Raw genomic sequence first — 13820 nt, 5'->3', positions numbered from 1 at the left:
CTTGTCAGCTTACCCCATGTTGCTTAGAGGGAGGACTCTCCATTGTGGAAATGGGCTTGCCTTGGACCCAGGTCATTTGCAGTGACATTGCATGAATGTTTGAGAAAGGTGACCCTGCTCAAGGACCAGGGTGGATCCGGGTTTAGGGAGGATCCTGCTGGATTAGGGTGGGTCCAGGTTTAGGGTGTATCCTGCTGGGAATAGGGAGTATCCTGCTTCCTCAGGGACCACCCACTCCTTGAGTTCCCGTTGAGTTCTCGCGGGATTCAGAGAGTATTTTGGGATGCAGAGCCGAGTGGAGGTGTGGAATTTCCCCAGAACGTGCGTGTAGAGTGCCGGTGACAGTTCAGGAATAAAGAATTGCTGTTTGAATCTACAAGGCTGTGAGCAGCTTGTGATTTTGTGCCCAGCTAGACTGCAGCACCACACTAACCAGGCCTTTGAATCTGCTGTTTCCTCAGCCAGGAATGCCCTTTCCAATACTGTGTACTTGGCTAATTCCTGTCAAATTCTTTTGAGTTTCTCTAAATGGTGTTTCTCAACCTTGTCTGGTCATGAGAACCATGCAGTATTTCCAACTGGAATCTCTTAAAGCTAGAACCCAAAGTTCAACATTTTTGAAAGCTCCTCTGATATCTAAACAATGTTTTTAAAAAACCCACTATTTTATGTGAGTTTCCTGGCTTCTCTGAAAGGCTTAGCTCTATCTTCTATTTATATATTTATTTTATTTTTTGAGACAGAGTCTTACTAAGCAACTGGCCTCAAATTCATGATCCTCCTGCCTGTGTCTCCCAAAGTGCTGGGATTACAGGTATAACTTAGTGTACCTATAAATCATCTTTGATTTCTAATACATTGCTACAACTGGGGAGTAAATTCTTCAATGTTCCTAAAAAATATTATCTTGTCCCAATTATTAATTCCAAAGGAATTATAACAATTTAAATAATCTGTCTTTGCTAGATCATTTTAGCCCTCCACTATAGTTTTCATCTTGCTAGCATAATTTCACTTTAGCCTATGTCTTCACTTCTCGAATAAGGCAGAAATCATGTTCTAATATAGTGTTTTGAATAAGGTACATAGTGATCCTGCATGTACACACATACACACATACATACAAATAGTGGAAACTAAAGTTTCACCAAAAAATAATGACCCTGACTTGAGAGTGATCAGCTCTTTTTTTTCTATTCTATTAAATATTTCTTTTCTACTTAAAAATGTGGATCGATACTTATTAAATTGATTACACTACCCCACACTTTAAACTATGTTTGAAAAGCACCTACCTTGGGTCAGAGTTTCTAATCATGTTGTGATTAGTTCCATTGTAAGAAGAGGAAGAGTCACTGGAGTGCGTTCCTTCTCTCTCTCTCTCTCTCTCTCTCTCTCTCTCTCTCTCTCTCTCTCTCTCTCTCTCTCTCCCCACCCCCAGAAGAGGACAGAAAAAGAAGACTGCTGTCTACAAGCCTGAGAGAAGTCTCTAATCTTCCAGAGCTTTATGAAATAAATTGCATCTTTTAAAGCTCCCCCCCTCCAAAAAAAAGAGAGAAAGAAAACCACTTAATTGCCTCTCTGAACATGTTTTTATCACTACATCATACCTAACACACAGGTACATGACAGATGTTTAATAAAGATTGCTGAATTAATAAGAGTTTTCAAGGAAATAATGTATGTAACATTTTTCCATATCCAGAATGGTAAGCAGCCAACAGTAGGCAAAATAAAGATATCAAGATTCACTTTCATACTCTTTAGACAACAATCTAAATAGAAAGACTAAAAAACACATAAAAACTCAATTCAAAATTAAAGCAACCGAAAAGAATACACTAAAATTTTCCTTTTGTTGGCAGTAGGGATCTGTAGATTATCTTTCTAATATCAGCTATCCCAATAAATATGATATTCAAATTTATTCAAGGTACTAATTTTGATATTAAGATTGAAGTTTTTCTTCTTTTAGAAATAACTAGTTGGCCAGGGTGTTTTTTTGTTTGTTTTGTTTTTGAGAAACTTAAGAAACTCCTTCTCCCAATTTAATAATGTATTAGAAATCAAATATATCTTAATTTATAGGTGTACTATGATATACAATTCAAAGTTTCTCAAACTTGTCTCTCTGGAAATGTGTTATTTAATAAAAGAGAATTTTTATAATGGAGGGAGAGGTTGACAGAAGATATAAGTAAAACACATGAGACTAGTGAAGACCTGAGACATAACCCAGCTTACAGATGAAAGAATTTCATATATCAATTGCTCCTTAGTTCTTGCTGAGAAAAGATCTTAATTACACCATTTATGACCATCTTTCTCTACCACACACCCACCCATCCACAACTGGTGTTGATGATCTCTAGGGAGTGTTTGGAGAACCAGTTAAGATTTATGAAACTCTTAAGAAATATTTGCATAAATAAAGACTCATCCTATATTACTTAGTTATCTAGTGTTTTATGTTAGAACTTCGAACTATGAACATCTTTATCAACTCTGTTAGGCCCCAAGAGGAAATGTTTTGCATTGAAAAAGAATCTAGTTCAATTATGAATATAGGTCTTCATTCTAAGGATAAATACACAATTTAAAAATTCCCAAACTTTTACCAATCAGGCTCTATATGGTATCCATAAAAGTATATCAGCTTAGAAATTCCAGTTAGATCATCAGACATGACCACACTCATAAGAAAAATGTACACATCTGAAGTACAAGGACAACTATAACATTCTTCCTTGATTTAGTAAGAAAAGTAAATAACACTTTTTCTTAATAACCAAATAAGTTCTAATGTGTTTCAGAATGGAATTTATCAGGTTAATTCCATCAGGAAGCATATATTTCATAATACATCTATGCTTATTGAACTCATGCATTATGAGTATTGCTGGAAAAATTAAATATCCAGTGAAGTGGCTGATAAACAAAAGTGATGGGTAGACTATCAAGAGCCAAGTCTCCATATATAGAACAACTGATTGGCAGTCAGAGAAAAACACATTTTATGAAGGCTTTTACCCCCTCTCTCTTTCCATTCAGCAGCATTTTTACAAAGCAAAAAACAAAACAACAACAACAACAACAACAAAAACACTGCTGAGGTAGACAGATATATAGATGTTTATTGGGAGAGCTGTTGCTTTGGCTAGGAATTTGGAGTTTCTCTTTCTTTTTCCTCCTTCCTTCCTTCCTTCCTTCCTTCCTTCCTTCCTTCCTTCCTTCCTTCCTTCCTTTCTTTCTTTTTTTTTTTGTGCATGTGATAGGGTTGTACTATGTTGCCCAGGCTACCCTCAAACTCTTGGGCTCAATTAATCCTCCTCCTACCTGTCTATTAAGTAGCATGCCACTGACTACACCTATGCAACCTAGCTCACTTTTTAAATGTAGCTTGATAACATGCTATACAGCATGCTATACAGCATGAATCAATGAATGCAATGCCACCAGGTTCTTCAAATGAAGTAAAGAGTCATATCAAGACACTTTTTTCTCTTCATACATATTAAAGAAAAATCCTTTTGTTCAAGGTAAAACTTCATATTCAAACGGGGTGGGGGGGAGTCCCAAACACTTCTATTTAGTTGAAATGCTGAAATTGTATATGATCTCTTAACGTATATCATTTTGTTTACTTTAAAGCTTGGCATTTCCATTTGTTGTTTTTAAACTCTAGTTTCTTTTTTTTTTTTTTTGGTTTTCAACTGCTATTTCCTGCAATTTTATTTTTTTTCGTTTCTTTTTTTTATTGGTTGTTCAAAACATTACAAAGCTCTTGACATATCATATTTCATACATTAGATTCAAGTGGGTTATGAACTCCCATTTTTACCCCATATATAGATTGCGGAATCACATCAGTTACACATCCACATTAAACTCTAGTTTCTTGACTCAGTTCAATCAGTTGAAATGTGTCACTAAAAATAATCAATAGTTTCAGAAGTTCACAGTTTTTACCCTAACATCTGAAAATCTTTCATCAAAAGACCATTATTCAACCATCTAACCAAAAACTGGAATTGGTCATTCCTATCTATAATATGTAGTTTAAACCTCAGGCAACTGGAATTCATAGAAAATAAAATATTAACTGAGAGGGGAGAGAAAAACTGCCTAAAAATAATTTTGGAAACTTAGTTAATCCTACTATAGTTAAAGGAGAAAATGATATGCCAAGGTTTTCAGGAACTCTAGGGAATTTTATGAGGCTTTTAACAATAAATACAGTTCATCACTTTAAGGTAGAGGCAGTAAAAAGCCCCTGTTTTATTTTCAAACTTTCTTTTTTTTGTCTTTGGTACTCTGAAGGTTATACATTACCTGTGCTACAGCTTAAAGACGGAGAAGAGTGGCCTGTTCAACACTAGATTTAATGTAAGCAATAACTTTGGTTTGGCTAAGCAAGGAAAAATAATACATATATCTTATTCAATAATATAACACAAACTAAGACATTTTCTCTGCATAATTTTCAATTGCTTTGAGATTTGAGAAATCTGAACCTAACATGTAGCTTCTGCTACATTTATCCATAGTAAATATAGTTAAGAAACATGGTAAGTTTTTCCTTTAATGATTCAGGATTTTGTGATTTCTCAAGATTCATAGTTTACATATGAATTTTCATTTTTAATATTACAAATATAAAATGTATAGGAGATAATAGATATATCTTTCCTCTCAAGCAGACTTGTTCACTATTTTAAGAGAAATTTTACTAAATCCATGATATCAAATTATTTTTTATAATGAGATTATTATTTATTTCAATGTAATTTACTTAAAAATCCTCATAATCAAGATTATATTATTTATCAACCGTAACTGTGGGGAAAATGTGAACTTGTGTATTTATTAAAATTCTATGGTGGTTTTATGAACATTAATAAGGTGAAATAAAAATTTATTTATGAAATAATGTGAGCAAAATGCGTTACAGAAGTATATTATCTAATCATTCATCTAAGAATGTGCAAAAACCCTAAATTTACATTTCTTTTATAGTCTATCAAAAGCCCTGGGAGATATTTGTAAAAGTTAAGTCAGGTCAGGTATTGTTCTGAAGAAATTACTTCCAAAGTATCAAAGAATATAACATGCATTGTGGATGAGCAAGCGGGGTCAGAGGAGGATGACAATGCAAGAATGACAGATTCAAACCAGTATAAATTGCCACCATCACCTACTCTATGCACCAGAGTAGCACAGTAGATCAAATATCATATCCAGACAAACCACAAGATGCAGAACAACAACTAGGAGAACGGGAGAGGGAGAAATTTTGCTTGTAGTGATTCATTTTGGAAGTATTTTCAACCTAGGATATGCTATCACTTTTTTTCATCATGATTTTAAAATATGCAAAGAATTAGGTTGGTCTAAAACTTTCTATTATTTTAACATATCAAATTATATTTGAAATGCTACCAAAGTTAGAAAAACCAACTATATATAATACTCCACAATAGTTCCAGTATACTATATTAGTTACTGAGAATAAATTTGAAGAGCCTCCTTGAACTGCAAAATATGATTTTCAATGAGACTCTGTTTAAACAAAACTACCTCACATTTCTGTTTTCACTGTTTATGCCTATGAAATGTTATAGCAATAATTTTTGTTTCTAGGAAAAACAATTGTCTGAATATTGTATGATCGTTAACTATGACAAATTTAGCCATTTCATTTTTATTTTCACAGATCATGTTAGGAAGATCACTACAAAATGCCAGATTAACATTTCAAAATGTATCTGAAAGTAATGAAGGGAAACTGATTCAGTTAGCAACGCTAAATAAAACAGACAATTCTTACAGATGCTTTCCCTGTAAAATATTAAATAAACACTCAAAAATGGCAACCTTTTCAATTTAATAAACCAATCCCTAACTTATTTCTCTGTCGGAGCAAAGTTTCTGCTTGACCAAAGCTCTAGTTTTATATGCAAGTTTTTTTTTCTGATAAAAAATATGTACTTTTTAGAAGATAAGGGTATTAAATGGAATCACAAATGACTTTTCCTCTTCCCTCTGTCTCTCTCTTCCTTGCACAAATGCTGAAATATATTGGGCTGTATAAAACAGCCATTTTATTTTGTCCCCAGATTATCAATTACAAGTACAAATGCTGAGAGTTGTTCAATTGGATTTGCAAGAGTGCTAAAGTGGAAACGCTTCACTTACTTGCCATTGTTTCATCAGCTCTCTTACTCCCTTGGAGTCTTCTAGGAGTCTCTCCTTATAGGTAGCATCCTGTAGGACATTGGCAGTTGTTTCAGCTTCTGTGAGCCAGGCAAGAAACTTCTCCAGGTCCAGGGGGAACTGTTGTAGTAATCTGTGAGTTTCTTCCAAAGCAGCCTCTCGTTCACTCACTCTGCAAAGGAACAAATAGCCAGATGCAATTCTCAAATATCAGAATGGGGTACCCAGAGAACTCCATGAAAAGAGCAAAGGTGGGTTGTTGCTCAAGCTCTTCTTTAAGCAACAACAACTTGAATACTGTGCTATTTATCTTCATTTCTATGTACCTTAAAGGCTTCTGCATGGAGGAAGGCGTGCAAGAATATCTATTAAAAATGAATGACCATCCCAGATTTCTATAAATCTTCTCTACAGAAATGGTTCTTGCACACACACACACAACCTTTGGATATTTGCAAATTCATATATAGACATCAAAACTATCATCTTTTAAACTTAATAGTTTGTGCTGGGCAATATTGAATGCTTATTTTGATATGCTGCAAAAGTTAAAGCTAATGTTTATAAGTAAAACCTTAGAATCTCTCCTCCTGCTTATCATTTTTTTAAATTGTAGAGGAACACAATACCTTTATTTTACTTATTTACTTGTATGTAGTGCTGAGGATTGAACTCATTGCCTCATGTGTGCTAGGCAAGTGTTTTGCCACTAAGTCACCTCCCCCATCCCCGCCTATCTTGATGTCACTCTGAAGCAAGAAACAAGGATTAGACAGGGAAGGAGAAAAGTCAAGAAGATACACAGTCAGAAGGTATTTTTTTCACTGGAGGTGAAAAATAGGATTGGAGGGCAAAGGGAAAAGAAAGATTAACAAGAAAAAAAACAACATTTCATAGAAACCATTGTGCAAAATATCATGTTGCATGACCCTATAGTGTTATAACTACTTTACTAGGTTCATATTTCATTAGATGATGGTCATACAGCTGCAAATATTCCCCAAAAGAAAAATGTTATGTGTAATGGAAAAAGTAAGAGCCTTAAAAACCAGACAGATCTGGGTTCAATTCCCAGTGTTCCTTACCAGTTGTGTGACATGGCAAGTTACTAACTTCTGTGATTTCTCATTTCCTCATCTCCAGTAGCTATGGCTGGGATGAGAATCAAATACAATAAAGCATGTAAAGTCTAGCACTTCACATATTACACAGTTACTCATTAGAGATACTCAAAAATGTTCCTTCTACTCACATTCCATTTTCCCCTTCTTCTAGTCTTTTAAAAGGATGCAATAAATACTCTAATGACACACACACAAAAACTTTAAAAATTTACATTTTCTGGAGATTATATATATTCATTCATTGTGGATACACACACACACACACACACACACACACACACATACACACACACTCTCAGGAAACATCTACATAATAATAGCTCAGGAGGGAAAATTACCATAGGCAGAAACAGTTCCATCTAAAAAGATTCAGGTAAATTTTGCCCGAAATGAGGAAATTAGTACTCTATTTAAATGCCTTATTTGCCTTCTCTTACTACACAAACACTTTCTGGGATTAAACATAAGCTAAAAATGGATCTAAAAAATTGAACACTTGAATATGATACACACTGCTTGTTAAGATGTGATTGTCAATAATTATGCAAAACTGCAATTTATTTCAGCAGCAACTTTATCATGGGATGTGCAAACCAGGCAAACAACTCCTGCCGAGCCAGCGGCAGCAAAGCCCCCGGAAGAGCTGTTTATTCATCATGGGTGAGGTTTTTGCTGAGCACACAGTCTTTCACAGGGTAGTTTCGGCACTCATACTGGATAAAAATCTTCTGTCTGCATTAACTCGTGGAGAGTAGAATAGGTTTATGAGGATGCAGCTATTGGAAAAAAGTAAGCATTGCACTAAGCTATTTATCAACTCCTAAATAAATGTTAATACAGCACAGCTGAAAGGCAGTGCGGTGTTCTGGTTGGGCAAAGTTAAACCCCACAGAGCACAAGGGCTAACCTGGCCTGCTGGCTTATCTAGTTTGAAGCCAAACTATCAATACAAGGACAAATATAAAAATTGTCATCTATCAGGATTTAAAAATGCAGAACCATTGTCACAGCTTCCAGAATCTCAATGCTACAATTGGGCATGCAATATATAGCAAGCTGAACCCCATGTAACTGCTGACAAGTGACTGTTCCTGAACTGCAAAAGAAGCAATTTTATCCAGTTTGCACTAAGACTTACTCGATCTCCAGTCCAAAACACAGGCCAGAAATAAGTTGTCACATTCCAGAAGATGAATGCACAGTTAGACATTGACATATTTTCTAATGTACTCCAATTACAAACAAAATAAAAGGATAATAGGAAATTCTCCCACTGACCTAGTGAAACTTGGGGAATTAGACATTGTGTATTTTATTATTAGCTTCATCTTCATGATGAGCTGCACTTGACACACCCGAGCTCCTTTCTCCTTAGTCTAGAAACACCACTTACCCTCTGTTGCCAGAGAAGTAACTAGTAAATAACTTTCTAAGAGTTATTTGCAAAATGCAATGCACATAAATCAGATAAAAGGGTTCTACCCAGACAATGAGATTTTCAGCCAAATCCTACCAGTGAGTTTGCTGCTTTGTAAATTAGGCCCTTAGGGAAGAAGCATAACTCTTTCAGGACAGTAAGGCACCATTTTCCTAAATGATACCCTCGTGGTCTGAAATATTGACAACATCAGGCTGGATATTTTCTAATTTGGGAAACACTTTAGAAAAATCCAATGGCAGCAACAGCAGAAATATCTCTTCAAATGAGCTCTTTCACAATCCTTGTTAATCACAGGTGAGATTGTTGTTTCCTGCTTGTATAGGGTTTTTTAAGACTATAGTCATTCTCCTGGGTCCAATGCATGTACACTGAATTCCTAAATTTTAATTGTGCCAAGTTTAGACTATAAATGAGTCAAGAGTACTTAATTTCCATATTTGTACATTCAAAATAACTCTAAATATACCCCCTTAGTTTTTAATTTTTCTCAGAAATATGGCTTTGGCTTATATGATAAACAGAAATATAAAAATAATGAGAATCATAAATGAATAAATGATTGATTTAGACCAAAACTAAAGATCCTGAACATGTATTATTTTTCAATTCCTTTGTCCAGGGTAGCAAACCCTGGAGAAAATTTTGTTGAATTTTAAAAGTAGAAATGGCCAGATATCAGAAAAAATAATAATGCTTTACAAAGAGAATCTACTGTAGAGATTAAGAACTTTTTATATAGCAAAATCAGTTTTCCCAGCTTTATAATGTACACAAAATAGCTGAGAATTTGATGGAGTAAGGAATGGTATGATGATTTCAAAAGGTTTTTACTCTATTTGTAAGGACACCCTGTAGTATTCTCAATATATAAACAAGAGTGATATGGAATAATGGTTCCCCAAATATGGTCTATGGACTAGTAGAACCAACATCATCAAAGAACTTTTTAGAAATGCAAATAAATTGTCAGGCCTCATCTTAAGCTTACTAAACAAGAAATCTATAGGTGGAGTCCAGTAAGCTGCTTCAACAAGCCCTTCCAACATTTTTAATGCATGCCAAAGTTTCAGAATCACTGCTGCTGGGGAATAAACTTTGAGAATCATAATGTAGCAGACACTGTGGTGGGCTGCCCAGTCCCCTCTTCAGGATGAAAATACTTCACTGCTGAGAGTGCTGCTGGCTAACAGGCCTCAGGACTGGACTCTGTTAAAGAGAGCTGCTCCCTTTGTTCCTGTGGCACACTGGACCTGCTGACAGGTCGATATCTAATGTGTGGGTTATAAAACCCTGGCTTCCTTAATCTAAGTCTGGTTAATTCTGAAGGGCTACCCTAACTCTTTGTGGGGAAGGGAGGGTCGATTGTTGTCATAGTGACAGCTGCATGGGTGGCTCAGCTTCTACTTCCACCCTATTCTGCTCCCTTTCCTTTTCTCCTCACAGGTGTTAAGCCGAAAACTCTCTCCAATAAAATTTCTGGACATTAATCGCTTTCTCAGAATCTGCTTTCTGGAGAACCTGACCTGCTGAAGCGTCTGTCATAAGAACTTTGAAAATACACATATCAGACTGGGGTTGTGGCTCAGCGGTAGAGCACACACCTAGCATGTGAGAGGCTCTGGGTTTGATCCTCAGAACCACATAAAAATAAATAAATAAAATAAAGATATTGTGTCCAACTACAACTAAAAAAATAATATTTTTTTTAAAAACAATCTATGGATATTTCATTCCCTCCCAGAGGCTTTTACCTCTAAATAGATTATCTTTCCATTTGAACCTAATTCTTATTTGTGCATGCTTATCATCTTCTCATTAATAGATTCATACATAAACCTATTCTATGCCTATTATGTGCCAGATCTATGCTTGATAGTGGTGATATGGAATTCAGTGAAACATGGACTTTGGCATTTAACATATTCAAGTCTGGCAGAGGAGATAGGTAAACATTTAACTATAGTTAGAATGCACTTAGGGCTACAAGACATCTGCATTCTTTACCAGTAGCTCAGAAGCAACATGCATCACATTGTATTCATGAATTTATTTCAATTTGCCTAATCAGTGATGAATGTATCTTATACATTTTTGCCTTTTTTTATCAAAGGAAGTGGAAATCATCTAGCTGGGCTTTATCTCAAAATACAGTGATGAATGCTCAATAAAAGTTTGTCTAATTGATTTTAATTTTCATAAAAAATAAAAAACCTTCTAGATAAACTGTGCAGGTTATAGATGCTTTTATTTTGCTTTTGGACTGACTGATTCTGAGAAAACCATAATGACTTTGCCAAGATTGTGCACAAGTAAGTGACAGAGCTGGGATTTTAGCCCAAGTCTTGCATTTTAGAAAAGAAGTTTTTCTAACTCTGATGATAGATATTGGTATCCACCCTTTTCAGATATATTCACTCAAGTGAAAGAAAGAAAAGGGCAAGGAAGGTTATGTTACTGAGTCCTGGCCCTCATTTTGGAGCACAGTTTGATCCTTTTGTCACTTTACCATAAGTGGGGTTGAAATACACAAATACTTACATGTAAGGAAAAACATGTACAAAGATATTACCCCAACTATTGCAAAAAAGATCTAGCTGGTCTTTGCTTCAAAACAAAAAAATCCATTTTCAACGCAAATTTGCTGGTTTGCTATACACCGACATATGAATTAGCGAGGTTTTCATCCCCTCTCTCCTGAGGTCTGGTACTAAATTACTCAAACTCTCCAGAGTTAATTGGAAACCACGACCTAAATGTTCCCAAAGTATTGCTGATTAGTTCTCAGAAAACTCATTCCCATCTTTCGTCACCCCAGACAACACAGGATGACTTTTTAACATGTGCAGTAGCAACACACTTGCACAAAAACAGATTAGTTCTCCAAAGATAAAACAGAGCTTTGAAGCTATATATGTAAACTTCCTTCAATCATGAAGAGATTTTGGTTTAAAAAATCTCCTGGACTTTACCTTTAGATAGTAAGAGAATATAGACATTGCCAATCATATTAATAATTTTAAATATATACTGCATCTCTTTCATTTCTTTTTACCTTATGAATGTTTTAAAAATTGCGACTTGAAAAATATATCATTAGGGGAACAACCGTAATTATATGCTTTCCTTAAAACCATTGGGACATTTCTGAAAAGAAAAAAACTTAGGAGAAAAGAGTGAAAAATGTGCTCGCTACTATTCTTTGCATTAATCATTTCATTTGATTTGTGTCTCTCTGTCATATATCACTGAGAAAAATTAGTTGATGGAGGAAATGTACACAAAAATATGAATAGATAAAACACACATTAATTTTTCTCTTTCATACTGTTAAAGAGATTAATACTCTGTAATCTTTGATCTGTATTCTCTATTTTTCTACTGCTACAATACCAAAAAATATGATTTGGGAAAAATGAATTGTAATTTTGAGAACAACTAATTACATTTGATTTGATTCATATAGAGGTACAAAATATTGCCTTGGACATTTATGGAACTGAAAAGGGTCTTTAGGAAAAAAAAAAGTAACACTACCTTCCAGATATATACAAACTTATGTTAGTGCTGGACTTCTCAATGGACACAATTTCTGCTCTAAAAAAATTCTCAATGATTTTAATAATGTGAGTGTTTAAGTTGGTTTTGGTCATTTTTAGTGTTAAAAAGGCATATTTCCTAATGTTGTAGACTAGAGTTAAGTAGCTTCTCTTTTCTTCTAACAGGATGTGTGGAAAATAGCATAGAAACCAATTAAAAAGGCATGCCTGAATCATCTCTTAAAAATCTCGTAAGACTGTGAAGTTAAGCAAATATCTATATCTATATAGATAGATATCTACATAATATAGATAGATGATAGATATCCTCATCCACAATAGCTTACAGAAAAACACAACTGTGAATTGTTAGATGTCAATATATAACAATCAGAAGACAGCAAGACAGGCAGGTTTAATTTTCTAAGATCCAAAAGCAAACACTATGTCTGAGGCCCAGGGTTCGATCTCTTGCATCAGGGAAAAAAACAGTGAAAGCAAACATAGCAGATTTCATTTTAAAGAAAAGAAGTAGCTAAAACATATCATTGATAGATGAAATAAACTTATAGTAAGTTTTATCAGTGGAATTTGGAAATATAAATGATTTTATAATTTTTGATATGAACTTTGGGTTATGATACCTAAATATTTGCACTTTTCTTACCTAAATTCTTACTTGGTACTCTTTTGTGGTTAACCAATACACTTCAGAAAGAGTCCTTTGTGTTCAGTGATTATTGCTATAGTACATTGCACCAAAATATTATTTTTCAGTTTTCAGACTCTTCCACAGATATTATCTCCTTTGATAATTTAAATAACCTGGTGTGGCTAGTAGAGCAGGTTTTTGTTATTCTGAACAGTTTATAGATGAGAAATCTGACCTTCAGGGAGGCTGATTGAGTTTCCAAATTAAGTGGCAAACCTGAAACACCCAATTCAATCTACTGTACTGTAAGATATTACCTCTTAAGGCACACTTGCCAATCTCCCTGTGAGATAAATAGAATGGATATTAATATATATTATTAATTTCAAAAGTCCTTGGTTTTCTGTGATTATCAATATAAATTAGGATTACTGTGTTGGTGTGTGAAGACAAAAAGAAATTATTATTCCTTTGTTTATCATCTTCAGCTTCCATTCAATGCATCTATTGGAATGAATACTATACTTTCTACTCAAGGTGGGCCTAAAAATTTTATTTGAAAAGAGGACATTATGTAGGCAGTAGTAAAATATTTTAGTTCTTATGAGGTAATGGAAAATTCTTGTTCATATAGTTGTGACCTTCTCATAATGATAATTTAGTAAATGTTTGTTAATAATATAGAGATTATCTGAAGATCTATGTATTTTCTAAATGTTTTACATGAAAATTATCTAACATGAAAATAAAATATTTCATAAATTTATTTTCTAGAAATTTAGAGTAAAATAAATACATTTTTATAAGACTGATTAAGAAATGAACTAATCTCTCAAAGTGACTAAGCCTTCCTT

The 13820-nt window shown here is 34.3% G+C and overlaps 1 protein-coding gene across 17 annotated transcripts in view; it reads right to left on the bottom strand.

Moving 5' to 3' along the window:
- The window catches only part of Dmd (dystrophin), a 2094227-nt gene that overhangs the window by 502662 nt on the left and 1577745 nt on the right, over window positions 1-13820 (bottom strand). For all 17 annotated transcript variants that reach the window (XM_078034984.1, XM_078034996.1, XM_078034982.1 and 14 more), the window contains one exon: window positions 6196-6385. In XM_078034984.1, the coding sequence (XP_077891110.1) occupies window positions 6196-6385 (190 nt within the window). The remainder of the gene's footprint in view (window positions 1-6195; window positions 6386-13820) is intronic.

Source organism: Ictidomys tridecemlineatus, chromosome X (assembly GCF_052094955.1).
Source record: "Ictidomys tridecemlineatus isolate mIctTri1 chromosome X, mIctTri1.hap1, whole genome shotgun sequence".
Taxonomy (NCBI): Eukaryota; Metazoa; Chordata; class Mammalia; order Rodentia; family Sciuridae; genus Ictidomys; species Ictidomys tridecemlineatus.
The sequence above is the reverse complement of the archived record's forward strand: the minus strand, read 5'-3'. Positions and strand labels throughout refer to the sequence as shown.